This window comes from Periplaneta americana, chromosome 10, assembly GCF_040183065.1.
Source record: "Periplaneta americana isolate PAMFEO1 chromosome 10, P.americana_PAMFEO1_priV1, whole genome shotgun sequence".
Taxonomy (NCBI): Eukaryota; Metazoa; Arthropoda; class Insecta; order Blattodea; family Blattidae; genus Periplaneta; species Periplaneta americana.
Window position 1 is genome coordinate 69893250 of NC_091126.1, and position 16768 is coordinate 69910017.

At 36.9% G+C, this 16768-nt stretch overlaps 1 protein-coding gene across 1 annotated transcript in view; it reads left to right on the forward strand.

Annotated features, from left to right (window-relative positions):
* Positions 1-11194, forward strand: part of LOC138707727 (uncharacterized) — a 357450-nt gene extending 346256 nt beyond the window's left edge. The window contains exons 2-3 of the mRNA XM_069837593.1: positions 10303-10602; positions 11139-11194. Of these exons, the coding sequence (XP_069693694.1) occupies positions 10303-10602; positions 11139-11194 (356 nt within the window). The remainder of the gene's footprint in view (positions 1-10302; positions 10603-11138) is intronic.
* The last annotated feature ends 5574 nt before the right edge of the window (positions 11195-16768 follow it).

The following is a 16768-nucleotide window of genomic DNA, read 5'->3' on the forward strand; positions in this document are numbered from 1 at the left end:
AATATGCAGAATTCTTCCCCTATTCATTGAGAAGTCACAGTCAAATGCACAAAGCCAAAAAATAAAAAATGATAATTAAAAGTGATATTTCAATTAATGATTGATTAAAAATTGAAATATTTTTTATTTTGAAAAGTATTAGATCTAATGAGCTGAGATGTTGCATGTTACTTTCCATGTGTATATTAAACTTTTTCTCCAAATTTGAAAAAGATTGGTCAAATAGGAAAAAAGTTCCAAAATATAGTTGAGTGTCCCCTTAAGTGTTACTCTAGTTCTTTCCAGTTTTTCCTGTCTCTTGCTATTCTTGACCACTGTTTTCCGGCCCTTGCTGCGAGTTTGTCTGCCCATCTGCGCCTTGGTCGCCCTTGTCTTCTCTTCCCCGTGTATGGATCCCACATTGTAGCTGCGTACGCCCATCTTTCTGGATTTAGCCTTGCCACGTGTCTTCCCCACTTCCATTTTAGCTTTATAAGGAAGGGTAAAGTTGCCTAATTCCTTGATACTCCTAATTCCGTGATACGTTTTTTTTCATTGAATGTCACGGGGTTGGGTATCTTGCTAGGAAGTTCACCGATGTCTCAAAAGTAGGCGAAAGATGCAATCTTTCGAGAAAGATGTCTGACGCTATGGTCGAACGACCAAGCTTTGACTGACATTCAGTTAAAAAAAAGTATCACGGGATTAGGGTATCACGGAAATAGGAAACTTTACCCTACCGGTAATATATTGCGAATCTTCGGCCTCATCTCTCCAAATAATTTCTCCACGTCGCAAATTCCATCTACGCTAATAATGTAGTACAGGATTCAGCGTCATTAAATAACCAACTAAAATGATTGATATAGTTTTCTCAAAATACGGGTTTCTTAAACATACCATTTTGCGTACATGCATTATTGTTCAAAACAAGTTTTAATTTCAGTCTCTAATAAAGGTCGATACTCCAGACTAACATCAGATCGGGGATATTCTTTCAATATTCAGAGTTTATGCATAATTTATGATGCAAAATAATGGATTGTGATGAGTCTGGTAATGATGATCATGATGGTTATGACGATGGTGATGAGTGTATTGTCGATATATTCGAAGTGTCGGTAATCATATCATATTTCTTGCTGTGTTACATGTTAGCACTACATTCTACTGTAGGGCGTATTGGTGAAATTGCCATAATTCTACTATCCAATAAATTATTGTTATTATTATTACTAGACCACAGAATATCATTCAGTTGCATTTTATTTTATTGATTTGGCATATTGAAAAATTAAAATGGATCTTTACCAATAATGGTTTTTGCGTTCGAATAAATGCAACTTTATTTTACATATTTGCTAGGTTTTTTTCTTTTAAGTGCATATCAATTTTCATTTTACATATTTCAATACACATGTTAGCATATTTCCTTGTTTTGTCCGATTTATTACCTAAGTTCAAAATTTCTTTCTCTTAAAAATAAGAGTAATTTCCAAGAAAAAGTCTTGTAAGAAATGAAATCAATAATTATTATTTAATTACTGTTGAGGACATGAAATTACTACGACAACAGTGGATATTTGTCTCTAGTGTGTATGTTACGACGTTTTCCACTTTAGCATAGGGCTAACTGCAGCTCTGTGTATATAGCCTACTAGCCGTGCAAGTGTAATTTTTCAGGAGCCAGGGCGAAAATACGGATTGCCGCACTCGCATAAGCCCGCCATTGGTCCCTATCCTGAGCAAGATTAACCCAGTCCCTAGCATCATATCCCAACTCCCTCAAATCCATTTTAATATTATCATCCCATTTACGTCTCGGCCTTTTCAAAGGTCCTTTTCCCTCAGGCTTCCCAACTATATATGCATTTCTGAATTCACCCATACGTGCTACGTGCTCTGCCTATCTCAATCGTTTGGTTTTAATGTTCCTAATTACGTAATTATATTTGTGAATGTTTTAAATATAGAAAGTGTTCTTCCAGTTACTGTCATTGACTAAGTGTCAAATTCTAAAATGTTTATGTAGTAGTTTGTGAGAATATATTGCAGTTTGAAAAGAGATTCAAATTACCTTCACTCTCTCCCATCAATATTTTGTAATTTGAAGAAGAAAGCGTTTGTAATGCTGTGTTTATATTAATGTATACTCCCGGGGATGTTAATGAATTCCATTCTTTGATTATTTTGTCCAGTTATAAAATAAATATTAGTGGAGAGAGACTTCTTTTATACAGGGTGAACCGTAAGTAATGTCATTCATTTCAGGAAGTTATTCTGTGAGATATTAAAAGAAAAAAGGTGAATACAATTTTGCTGGCTTTGCTTTCTTTTCGACATAAAAATTGCTTTATGTAAAACATTACATTGCGTGTTTCCGGAAATGTATTGATTGAATTTCCATTATGCTAGTTCAGTTTACAAGTGTACTGTGCAGTAGGCCTATTATTATTATTATTATTATTATTATTATTATTATTATTATTATTATTTTACGGTATATTTATTAATATTATACTATATTCTAGTAGAATATATTCACGAATACCCTTATAAAAAATCTTTGAAACATAATTTCTCCACAGCCATCCGATTTTTAACAAATTTTAACTTGGGTTTAAATTTTTATAATAAAAATGCTTGTGTCATTACACTTATACAATTATATGTGCACTTAACATAACAGGAAAATCCATGGAAACAATCAAATGTAATAAAATATATGTAATTTTATTTTAAAGTTCAAGAGGGAGGGGTTCAAGCCCGGTAACCTCTCCCCTTGCGTACGGCCCTGTAACAGACCTGTAGCTCTTCTACTAGAAATACTTTATGTATCGCATACCATCAGTCGTTCACGGTCAGATACGAATTGTAATTATTGAAGTTGTGATTATACTGTATTGTATACTGAGAAGAAAAATGTTATTTATTTATATTTGTTATTTTGTGAATCTATGCACTTTCACCTACCATATCCAATGTAATACACTGAAAATAAATACCGAATGATGTTTTTGTAACTGTGCGTACAACTGCTGCAGCGATGGTCAGGTAACTAGCAGATAGCTACGGGACAGTGACAGAGCACTAGAGAACCCAGCTGCCTAGATAAGTTGCACGGACAGTATTATGATAATAAATGATTGAAATAATTGTAGTTTTGTTCTTTAAATGTGCAGAAATTTGATCATAACCAATGTAACCTTTCGTTCTGCAAACGAATTTTAAGATATGTTACATTTATTCGGATCAAATTTCTGAAATGTTTGATATAAAACTTTTTTTCTCTCGCAAAGGTAGCAAAAACGAGCAAAACTGTGTTTTACTTTTTCTGTTTCAAACATCTCAAATAATAACCCCTTGAAATTAATGGCATTACTTACGGTTCACTATATATATGTACTACATTTATATGCGTGTTCTTTTTGCCCGTGAATATCAGATTCTAATATATTATTAATATTATAAATGACAATTATTCGTGCCTTTAAAATGAATGATAATTAATTATTCATTACAATAAATTAATTTACGAATACTCTTCCACAACACATGGTTTTGAATATACGATGTTCTTTCAGAAGCGCGTGTTCAGTTTGGTGTGCTGCTACGTATTTACATCGACGAAAGCGTTGAAAAACCGCCGGAGTGTTGCGAACTCGCTCTGCGTGTTTTGTACCACTGTAGCTGTTAGTTCTGCTACATTTTTAACTTCAATGGCACGAGAAACACATTTTAAATACCCCCACGGACAGAAATACGTGGCAGTTAGACCAAGTGAGCATGGGGACCGCACAATGTATCTGCCTCCATCTACAACGTCTTTAAATCCCCGCATTGTCCAAATGGTCGCAATTCTGAAAGCAGAAACTCTCCTGAAGTTTGGCCACGCATTGCAGAATTAAACGCGGTTATATTTTTATCTTACCGATACTTTTGTTTTATTGATCTTTCCCCTACCTGATACTCGGACATTATTTTCCGTTATACGTGAATAAAAATTAATATATTTATGTTTGTGTCTACAACTTACCTGCTTTATATTTTGTCCCTTGTATATTTATGTATTACAAAGTTTATATACTTCTTTGCAACGGAAAAACTTAACCAGGTACAAAGCGACTTTTTAAAACGGATAGCGGGGGTGGGGAGGGGAACGGCTAACAGCGGAATCCTAAGAGAATTCGGACACCATAGAGACTCAATAGAATGCAAGATAAAAGTTTTAAAGTACTACTTGAGGATTGTGCATGGAGATCAGTCTCTTATTAGAGCGGTCTGTTATAGGGAGCAACTCGAGAGGAGAAACCAAGTAACCTGGGCAGGTAGATTATGCAGAGGGTTGGAGGAAATAGGCATGGGATTTATAATCGGGGAAGATTGCAGGAACAAGCGAAATGTCTGGCGGAAAGTCAAGAAACGCCTGAAGGATATAGACAGGCAAATAACAGAAGGGGAATGTAGGGATAAGGTTGCTCTGGAGATCCAATCGATGATAAAAACAAATTGGGGGGCCGAACTTTATCTCTATGGAGGTAGCAAAGAAGGTACACTGGGTTTAATCTGGTTTCGTCTAGGAGCCTGGAGGGCACTTAAAACCGTCAAGGAAGAGGGGGCGAGAATATGTCCTCTTTACGGTAAAGGCGAGACATCACACCACATTTTGTCGGAGTGTGAAGCCACAGAAGCTCTGAGGAAACGATTCCTGCCAGAGTCATTCATTACATCTAGCAGGGGGCACTTGGCAACATACAATATGTTAAATAACGGTAACTTTTGTGACAGTGTGGGAAAATTTATGGAAAAAGTTCGACAGTTGAGGGTGGAACTGGCCGAGGGGGAGGGAGCCGAGAAAATAAGGGAAAGAGTTATTAATTAGTGTTGGAATGATGAAGTAATTAGTGGATAATGTTATTTTTGTATTTATTGTGTCTTTTTTTTCTATTTGTATTTTATCGCGTGTGTATGTTTTTTTATGTATTACCTTTATATTTATTAGTTGGATTATTTCGTGCAGTCTCAATAAGGAATTGAATTGTTTATATATATATTTCACTGTGTTTTTTCTCTCTCTTTTCATCTTACATTTATTTTATTTTTATTATTTTTGTGAAATTTGGTTTGAAGTTAGATTAGTTGTAATTGTGATAATTAATGATAACGGTAGTAATAATAACTGTTGTTTTACTATTTTATTATTAGTAGTATTATTTTTGTTTTCTTTGAAGATTCAAACTGTGCATAGTTACAGCACGAATGGCCGTACGGGCTCGTGCGAAGGATCTTGTGTACACGAGTTTGTATAATTTATCATGCATCAATAAATGCACTTATCAATAAATATATTTCTTTGCAAGGAATAATTTATATTGTTTTCCAATAACTGATTTATTTCTCTAGTTGAAGACATGCTTGGAAAAACAGTTTGACCCATCCTTTTTTAAAATGGAGGAAAATAGAATTTTGTGAATGAGGCTGGAAAAAATTACAAATTTTCTATATGTTTATTTTTGTGAAGGCGAAGGCGAATGTCAAGGAATCTGTGACGAATCCTCGGTCTCATCTCGCCGAATAGCCTACCATCTGGCCATCACCAATCCCACCGGCGCTACATAACCTAGTAGTTGATATAGCGTTGTTAAATAACTAAGTGAATAAACATCAATCCATGTCATTCCCATTGAAATGAATTAATGCTAGTAATGTTGGGCAAAGGCCTCCTGCGCTGGGGGTAAGATCCTATTTACGGGGGTGGCTCATGTGTACTCGTTTGGTGAGCCAATCCAGGCGAACTGATATAGTTGTCGTGGATACTCTCGTGACATGTTTATTAACACAATTAAACTTTAACTAGTCTCAGCACTTTGTTCTTTTTTCGTTTTATACTCTGTCCACGTAACACCAGCATGGCACGGGATATGACGGTTTTTGTAGCCCTGTTGTGAGACACTCTGAATGAATTAAAATAAAACACATACTGGAAGTAATCTAGTACAATGAGATTTAGTAATGTCTGATTACTTTCTAAAAACTACATTTCGTAAGTAGCTTCCACGGAAACGAAACATTCCTGCAATCTGCTATGAAAGGTCTGCATAACTCACCCCAACAAAACAGGTTCGTTCCTTATGTTTTGTTTCAGCTGGATGATGGAGCAAGCCCTGTTGAAATAACCCCATAGGACTTAATCACCGAACACGCTCATGGTTTAATGAGCTGCTTGTGCGTAACATGTTTCCTGGACGAATAATTTCACTATTTGGAGACATTGCCTGGCCGCCAAGATCTCCTGACCTGGTTGCGGAAGATTATTTGCTATGGGGTTATCTCAAAAGTAGGGTGTGTCGCAACAAGCCTCGCACTATCATCCAGATGAAACAAAACTGTTTTGTTGGGGAGAGTTATGCAGAACTTTCATAGTAGATTGCAAGGAATGTATTCGTTGCCGTGGAAGCTACTTACGAAATGTAGTTTTTAAAAAGTAATCAGACATTAATAAATTGCATTTCACTAGATTATTTCCTATATATGTGTTTCCTATTAATTTGTCCTGAGTGTCCCACAACAGGGCTATAAAAACCGTCATATCCCACTGTCGCACCCTATATAACTCCTACTTAATATCAGAATTACGTGTTAAAACAACTTCTTAGCTCCACTTCGTATGACAACTGATTTTGTAGTATGATTGCACACACGTACAACTACTGTCGGTAAAATATCACGGCATTTCTTAGAAATGCCAGAATTGTTGAAAACCTAACATGTCTGCTAATAAAGATGTTATCACTGTTTCTTGGGTGCCCTAGTTGATACTCATTCTTAGTAAGGTTTGAGTAGCATGAAAATATTTCTCATAAATGTTTTCCTTTGTCCTGACAAAGCGTCATTTTTTATATAAAAAACTCTGATTCTAAAATTGTTTGTGTAAATGATTATATTTATTATTATTATTATTATTATTATTATTATTATTATTATTATTGCGACGGCAAAAAGTTACAGAATTTTGCTCAATTATAATCATGGAAATTGAGGTGAGGAGTCGTAATGTGGAAATTCTTCCGGTAGATTACAATTTTACAGAGTAATGAACAAATATATTGAAAATCAGGGTAATACTCGTACTCGTTATAATTGTAATTAATAACATTAGTAAGATTGACATTCGAGATTTATTATGTATACATTTTACTTAATTTGAAAATAACAGTTTAGACTAACTTGATCTGATGTAACAACATTTAAGTATCGCATAATACACTAAAATATGAGATAATATCAAATGCGAAATTGAATTATGAATTACAATAAAAGTAGAAAAAGTGTGCTAAATTAACTTGGTAAAACTACTGGGGAGGGCGAGCTAGCAACGTCAGAGATAAGAATTTGTGAAAACTGAAGTCTCAAATATCTCAGATTTCTACATTGGAACAACTGCCCAAAGTATCCATTATGCTACAATTGCAGGTCACTCTGAACTTTTCTTTAGAACATTGAAGAAATGGTAAATGCTGCTGGTGTTCATTTACTTTTTCTGTAAGTGTTCTAATGTATTTATTTATTTATTTATTATTTTGCTAATAATTGTAATATAAAATATACAGAGAAACTTTAGCTTGCCCCTGAAAGAGTAGAACTCGTGCTCAGGGGCAGATTCCTGAATTGAAATTAATAATTATACAATACAATTATAATTAATAGTTATACAATACAATTTGCAATTATATTATATAAATTTAAATTTACAATTTTTCAATTTTTAAAAAATCCATACATAACTTTTTAAATTTAATACTAGAACTGTTCGAATTGACAAGATTAGGATATTTAAATATAAATTTGTTATATATTCTTGGGCCTAAATTACTACTATGATTAAATACTGTAACAGTGTTGCATTTTGGTTCTAATAATGTTAAAGAATTCATACCTTTTGTTTCATAACTATGAGAATGCAATTCAATTTTTTTTTTCGATTTTTATGTATGAATTTTATTAATACAATATAATAAATTTGTCTTACGTTAAGTACATTAAAGTTTAGAAACAAATATCGAGATGGAAAATCAATAGGTTTATGAAGATATATTTTAATTATTTTCTTTTGTAATTAAAATTGGATTTAAATGAGCTACCCCATCCTATAATTCCATACATAATTACCGATTGAAATAAAGTTAAATATATTTTACGTAATAAACTTATTGACAAGTAATTCCTCAATAAAACAGAATAATATACTATTTTACGTAATTTATTACACAAGTAATTAATGTGTTGCTTCCATTTTAAATGATTATCGAAAATTATGCCTAAATACTTAACTTCAGAGGACTCTTTAGAAGTGCATCAGGGAATATTTCCTTTGACGATTACAGCCGACCAGTCTGTTTGTGGAACGGCAGCTGCTTGTACTAATGCACAGCGCGTCTCTGTTACGTCACCTGTGCAGTACGGTCGCCTCTTATTTTAGTCATGCCGACCTGGATGGCTCAAGCGGTAGGGGCACGGCATGTCTCTATCGCTTGGTCCTAACGATTGTGGGTTCGAGTCCCGCCTTCTCTACGTACTAGTTTAAGAAAAGCGGAAAAACAGAAAAAAAAAAAACAGAAAAAGAGAAACGGAAAAAAGTCATAAAGTATGTCAACCTCTTTCCCACATAGTAACAACATAAAATCGCAGCGCCACTGTTTAAGTTCCACATACAAAATAGTCATCTAGTGGACAGATCTTTGAAGTACTTGCCTAAGAACCGAGTAGCGAAAATGAAAAGTACTGAAAACGCAACTTGTCTACTAGCGGTGCTTCCACACATTCCTAAGCTCTGATTCTGAGATTGTTGTAGTGTGGATTCCTGGTTATGTAGGAATTCCAGGAAATGAGGCCGCGGATGCTGCAGCAAGGGATGTTGCTATGAATGAATCTGAGGTGTATTGGCGCTAGAGGTGGCAAGATATTCAAAATTACTTGAAATATACAATATGGTGACAATGGGAACGAGAATGGTCTGCGCAAGAGGGAAATAGATTATGAAGTATAAAGAATACCGTCCCAGTTTTGGATTCGTCAACAAGAGCGTCACGACACGAAGAGGGTTGGCCGATTGAAGATTGGCCACTGTCGGCTGACACATGGAAACCCCCTAAGTGGCGAATCTCAACCGGAGTGTGAGATATGCCATGTACCAATTACGGCCGAACATTTCTTTATTGCATTGAGGAAATATGGCCGTGACTGTCGACAATGTGGAATTCGGCCGACTCTGCGTGATGCTCTTGCAGATGATTTTAATTGTACAATTGCAGTTCTGAGATTTTTATCGAATACAGGACTTGACAGGGTGATTTGACTAGTTTTGCTTATCCTCCGGACACTTTTACATCAGGAGGTTACTTTCGTTGTTTTATAAATTTTTCTAACATACTTGACATTTCGGAAATTTTACACACGAATACTTTTTAAAACTTTATTGGTTTGAAATACGCCACATAATTCATCTGTTGTGGTATTTGTCTTAATTTATTGTTTCTTTTTAAATACTACCTAGGGTCCGAGAACTGCTCACTTCATGATTTTTTACGAATCACTTTGTGGATACTCCATTTGTATACTTCCTTTTTACTGTGAAAACATGTTTTAGTTTAGTGTTGACATTTAGCCTATTGTATTGTTTATGTTTTTGTTTTTGAAAAATTTTAGATAAGGGCGCAAAGAGCAAGAGTAGCTGACGCGCCCTTTTTAAACCCCAGTAACTAACCAGCTGTGCTCTCATACTATGCTATGGTCCGTCGCAGGAATCTGTAAAGTAGAAAGACGAAACAAGATCTCTGCTCAAGTGGTATGTTGGAGGGCTAGGGTCAATAATCGTTCTGGGGGAAGGTGTTGGTTCAACGAAGCTAGCAGGGATTGGGTCATTTCTATCTGAAGTCTACTCTACCTTCTACCACAAGTATCTTATCCCTTAGCGGCCTCGAGCTGATGCTGCCCACAGTACACTCCGGCACCATATGCGTGAAGTTAGTCCACAGATCCCTGGGACGGACCACAGAAACTAAATGGACTAACCTGCAGCGTACTGTTACGTTATTTTCTGTACATAGCTAACATGTTTCCACTGGATCTGTGACCATACAATGGACTTCAGTTATTACTGTTAAACATCCCACATAAACGTACGTACAGTTACTTATGCCAAACTTGAGAATGTTTTTTTGCAACTAATCTCGTGTCTCTTTTACAGACTTCTCCATCCATTATTTGCCATGACGAAGAACATTACGGGACATTCGAGTAATGATGTTCTTTGTGTTCTTGCAGATGTGACTGCGATCCCCCTGCAGACCGTGCTGTCGGAAGCAGGGTCTAATGTCACTCTAGCGTGTCCGGGAGTGACCGAGCACTCTCTGGTGCTCATGCTGGAGTGGCGCTCACACATCAAGCTCGTGGAGTATATGGGGGAGAGCACCACCGTGTGGGAGCATCGGCACCGCATCACACTGCTCCCGGACACTTTCGCCTTGCACTTTCACCCCGTGACCGCCGAGGATAGCGCGGAGTACAGTTGTCTCGTCAACAATCGCCCGAAGCCCGAAGCCATCGTGAAGCTCGTCGTTCAAGGTAGGACAAGAAATTATCCAATCTTTCTGAGTTGATTTGATTTTCATTAATTTTATTCAATCATGATTTATTCTGTCTACAGTAAATGTAACTAGTGTAGCTACTAAATAATCACGTCAAATACCACAGAAACAATTACACAAAGGTTAGGGGACACCATTGTCGTTATATATAGGATGAATACTAAATGCCGTCTTCGATGACGAGGGCGTAATAGACCACATCAAAACATGCATAAATAAGTTAGGAACTAATATTCTATAATGAAAATTTTCCCAAATGTCAAATGGGGAAAGTATTATTTCCGTGCAAAACACTTCTGTATGCACGGGTTTAAGTTCAGACTGTAACTACCACATGTTCTTGTCGAAAATCCCGTACTTCCAAATCACACTTTCGTTACACCAAGCGTGGCGCGCATAGGTTTTCTAGGATTTAGTTCAACGCCTGACAACGGGTCAGTCGCGCAGCACGCTTTCAAAACCAGCGCCTGCTTGACGTACGCAATGCACAGACGGATTATTTATTCCTGACAGCTCAGCGACGCGAAAGAGGGGAAGTAGGAGGAGTAGTGGGGAGAATTCTGGAGTAGAGATAAGTGCGAGCGGTCGGTAAAGGAATGCAGTACAGCTTAACTGTACTGAAAACACAACGCTATACCGCATATGTGACGTCCGATCGCTCTGACTGCAAGCGACAGACTAACTTGAACATCACTTGGAGTAACTTAATGGACTTACCTGACCCAGGCGCACTTTGCCGGCGACTGTCAGGACTAACTAACCGTACTGTAAACATCATGTGTCTTACCTTACTTCACAATGCGAAACAGAGGACACTGTACAGAGAATTCACAGTACAGTACTTGAATACAATCCAGCTACAGTTATTTTCTTCGCAATTCTTGCGCTGAAGCCAAGAAATCCGACCATTTCAGGGACAGATAGAATTTGGTTAAAAAGAATTGGCCGGCACTTGGTAGTTTAAATGTAATGTTTTTAAGTTAAACTAATTGCGTTCGAAGACAATACTGTGATGTATGTCTACAATACACCAGGTGTTGCGAACTGGTGTAGCGTAGGGTAAGACTTCTGGTTTCAGAACCAGATTTCGCTTCCTGGCAGGGTTGATTTTTTTATTGTATTATTTTGTATTTTTAATAAGTTACTAATTACTGTTACTAAGTTAGGTTTATTATTGCAAGCAAAAATTACATACAATAACAATAATTATATTGAACTAATCAAAATAGGCTATAGGGGATCCGTGAAGGACGCTTAACAAACGGAGGTGTATATTCTAATAATGTTCTTATTCAAATGAGATGAACTGTTTTATTATGCGTGTAATGGAGTAGAACCTATAATATTCTGAAAAACTTTGTTTTTCCTGAACCGACGCATGCGAGGTGCGAGGCCCGCCTCTCACAAACCCCGACTATACGAGATGTAGTGAGTGGTTTCTATAGCTGCAAGATGCGAGTTCTGCGCACCTCGCAGCTATAGAAACCACTCACTATCTCTCGCGTAGTCCGGATTTGTAAGAGGTGGGCCTCGCACCTCGCATGCATCGGTTGATAAAAACCAACCAGAAATTAAATTACAAGGAGAGGACACGCTCTGTATATCACCGAATTAAATCAGATTTTGTGACATGAAAGTACAAGACACTCTGTTTAAAGTCATACCTGGTATGGGTGGCCAATGACCCCTCGTTTTGGAAATATTGGCTATTCTTTATGACATACTTCCGTTAGGTGCCTAATAGGGAAGCATTAGACTGTGTAAGGGCGTAGCTCATGTGGTTGGATGCTGAGTTGTCATCTAAGCAACCCGAGTTTGAATCCTAATGCCTCCTCATTTTTTAAAGCTTGATATTATTATTATTATTATTATTATTATTATTATTATTATTATTATTATTATTATTTTAATTCACTTTCAGTTGTCAGTTCCTATATTAAAAGTCATGTTGAAATATGCGTGGTATGCACCAAAATTGATAAACGAACGAGAAGTGTTCGTGAATGTGAAGGATATCTGTTTCGCAGCAGAAGTGCGGAAATATGTGTGTGACTGTGGACAACCTTCTTTAATTTGCTATGCATTGTGCAGGAAATATGTATGTTTTGTGTGTTTTTATGACATCATAATGAATCGGGTACAAAATGAAATGGAATAGCTGCTACAGAAATAGAATAGACGCCAGTGACACATCTTACCTTCCTACGTGAGCAGTATTTCATTGTTTATCCTTTACAATACAATGTAAGTTAATTAGTAATGTGTTTAAAACATGACGAAGCAGTCAATACATTGAGAAATATGATATAGGTATGTAAATAGATAACTGTTATCACAATATTAATCATTATTAAAAGAAAAAAATATATAGAACCAGCTAAGATTCGAACTCAGGTTGCTTGGATAACAACTCGGCATCTAGCCATAAGGGCTACGCTATTACGCAGGCTAATGCCTCCCTATTAAGCACCTAACGGAAGTATGTCACAAACAATAACCAATATTTCCAAAACGAGGGGTCATTGGCCACCCATATCAGGTATGACTTTAAACAGTACGTCTTGTACTTTCATCTCACACAATCTTATTGCATTCGGTGATATACAGAGCGTGTCCTCTCCTTGTTAGTATTGTCAATGTTACTCTGATTTTCAGAAAACATACTTTGAAATTGGTTGTAGGCCTACGTTAGCTAGGATCCCTATTTTTCATTTGTACACATAACTCCGTCGTACATTGATGTATAAAAGACATACTATGCAGGCCTATTAATTTATATTATCTTCCCTCGTGTGAAGACATTCTTAACAATTCGGTAAATACAGAAGCTTTTACCGTAAGGAGGAATAATGGTGTTGTGATCCATCAGGTTTATATTCCGCTTCATACACGTACAAAATATAAGTTGGATATTAATTTGTGGCGTATGCCAAATTCTATTTAAATAGAATGAAAACAAATCTTAGTGCTGTGTTCGCGTAGGCTTCCGCGGCTGGTGTACATGGTCTGTGGATAAGCTTCGAGGCTTCTACCGCGTTGTCTTTGTGTTGGTGGCTGACGTTTCGACTGCTGTGTTGTGGACATCTTCAGAGCAGTTGGATAAGGAAACAGTCTGCGAGCTCGTATATATATAGTCTCTGTTCTGAAGATGACCACAACACAGCGGTCGAAATGTCAGCCGTCAACATCAAGACAACGCGGTAGAAGCCCCGAAGCTTATCCACAGACCAAATCTTAGTACTGTTCGATGAGTTTTATTGTTACTGTCAGTATAGACAAGTAGGGGTTATTTTTAAGGAAATCATGGAATTTGTAACAGTGAGACTCAAAGCCACTCCATTAAATATTGTGATTAATTCATAGTTCACTACGAGCTGCAGAACGAACGAGTGAGAACTGAACAATTCTAATTTCTTAATAAGCCACATAAATATTGAATTATAACATTGAAGATCATGGCGGAGACCTCCGAATAATTGATGCCCCCAAAAGACTTGGAAAATCTACTGTGAACATTTTGTTGTCACACGCACTTACGTCTAACCAGAAAATCTCGAGACGTCTGAAAGAGGCTTTGTCTTTCTAAATTCTTTGCAAGAGTAATTTCTGTAATGCCATCTCATTTAGTCAGGTTTCATCAATTCATGCACACGTGCCTCCATTACGAATAACATGTATTATGGAAATACGTATTCATGGATATCTTAGAATGGCCTATATTAGAAACATGATTATAATACTCTTGTTTATTAATTAATAATAATATTAAAACACTATGACGGAAAGTGTTGCCGAACTAGCAGAATTTTATATTGTCTAAGATCGATCAATTTTCATTTCTCATCCAAATGAAGAAGGGACAGCAATTTTTAGCCATGACATATCTACAGGGTGTTAAAAAGTATCCAATATTTTAGGAGGTGATAGTATGCATCAAAACAAGAAAATAATGTCTAATAAACATGGGTCCTACAACACATTATTTCTGAGATCTGAACACTTGTTCATAGGAGGTGTGCAATGTTACGTCCATTTATGGCAATGCATTTTTCTGCCCTACAATACAGCAGGTTACCAGATAATCATACCGTAGTTGACACTCCTGGCATGGAATACTGATACGTCGCAAGGAATACTGAAAACAAAAGTCTTGTTGGGGATATGAACATGTTTCAGCAGAGATGGTGTTGTGATTTTTCGTAATCAGCATGTGTGAGCTGATGAAAATGTCCATGCAGTTGAAGAAATAAGATATCAGCACCGATTCTCAATCAGTGTATGGGCAGGCATTCTTGGCGATAGATTAAGGGCCGTACGTGCTACTACAGAAATTAACTGGGGCTCGTTATCAGGACTTTCTTATTAACGTATTGCCTACCTTGCTGGAGTATGTGCCATGTCAGCAAAGACTACAGATGTGGTTCATGCATGACAGCACTCCAGCACATTTTTTCGGCAATGAGCGTGAACAACTGACGCTGGAGTGATTGGGAAGGCCCCACACCTTGGCCTGCTAGTTCCACAAATCTAAATACCCTATTCTTTTGGTTATCAAGAACAACCAGGTCAATTTGAAAGAGTGCGTGAATTCTTACGCCGAAGGGCAGAGGAATGCACTGCAGTGAATGAACGTCACATTGAGCACCTTCAGATCTGAAAAAGTATGTGTTGTAGGACCCATGTTTATTAGACATTTTTGTCTTGTTTAATGCATGCTATCACGTCCTAATATATTGGATACTGTTTTTAACACCCTGTATGTATAAACGTTAAAAAATGGCTTAATATTTTTGAACTAATAATAATTCAGCAGGACTTCATACTAACTTTTAGCGTATTAAGTTAATTTTTATTAAGAAGAAAACATATTAAGTTGAGAATTTAACAAGTAAACTAACAGTCTTCCTAGGAGAGAGGAATGGTCTCTTTAGAAACAGATACTTTTATTTGGTATAGAAGATAAATATTTTTACAAAGACATTATAGGCCTATATAAAATAGTTGAGACTTGTTCTAGAGAAGTGTGAGAGATTTTCTCGTAAAATGTATATTATTCTTTTTCCATATATCAAAATGTTGGAGCTGTATCCATCGTGACCTTTATCATCTGACGTTTTATCTGTGTTTACATAAAAATATGTAAATTTGAGTACATCAATATGGTTTGAATTCATCCAGATCAGTCACTTCCAACTGAACGAGTTGTGACGTCGGAGCACGCTTTTCCTCTCGGAGAAAAGGCTCAGAGAAACAGCCAGAGCCGATCTGAGAGCTGTGCTGAATCGTGCATTGTCGAGTTACCAGTTCTGGTTGAATGTATATTAATGTGTGCAATGTAGAGAATAAGTAATACACAGAAAGGAAAGTAGATGTCGGTTCCTTTGATCATTATGAAGCAAAGACGCAACGCTGGCCGCCATGTTGGAACCAAATGAATCGAAACCTGTTTCACTGGCAAGGGAGTATAATGCGAAAAGATCTCTTTGAAATAATTTTAAGTTTCGATATTCTTACATTACCTGTGTAGTTACACAGTCATTTATGTAACAAAAATGGTATCAGGTTATTGACTACCAATAGCATCTCTTTTTCGAGCCGAAAGAATAACGTTGTAGACTACTGTATTATGCATGAGGACGCCTGTCACTATTTCCGTGTCTCCAAGTCTTCAATTTTTATATTTTAAAATGTTAAATACTGCTAGTGGTAGTGCTATTGAGTGGCTGGGGTCGGTTTAGGGAGGACCCTTCAGTACGATCCATTCCGACAGCTCTTCTAAGGTGTCAAAGCACCCTTGGAAGTGCTGTTAAGAAAAGAATCCTGGCATAGATATTGCGAAAGGCTCAGAACCCAGACACGGTTTCGGAGAGGACGTCCCTCCTGCAAGCGGACGAAGACATACGTCACGACCTGAACATGCCCGAGGAATGAGATGATGAAGATGAATGATATATGATATGATATCTAAAAAACCTTTTTCTACAGGGAAGAGGAAGGGAAAAGGATCGTGGCAATGAAATTTTCAACCTGACATTTACCTAATTGTGGAAATCCACGGAAAAACACATTCAGGTGGGTCAGTCCGAGGTTTTGGACCGCGGACCTCTCGAATGCGAGTTCCAAGATTAACGCATGAGCCACGT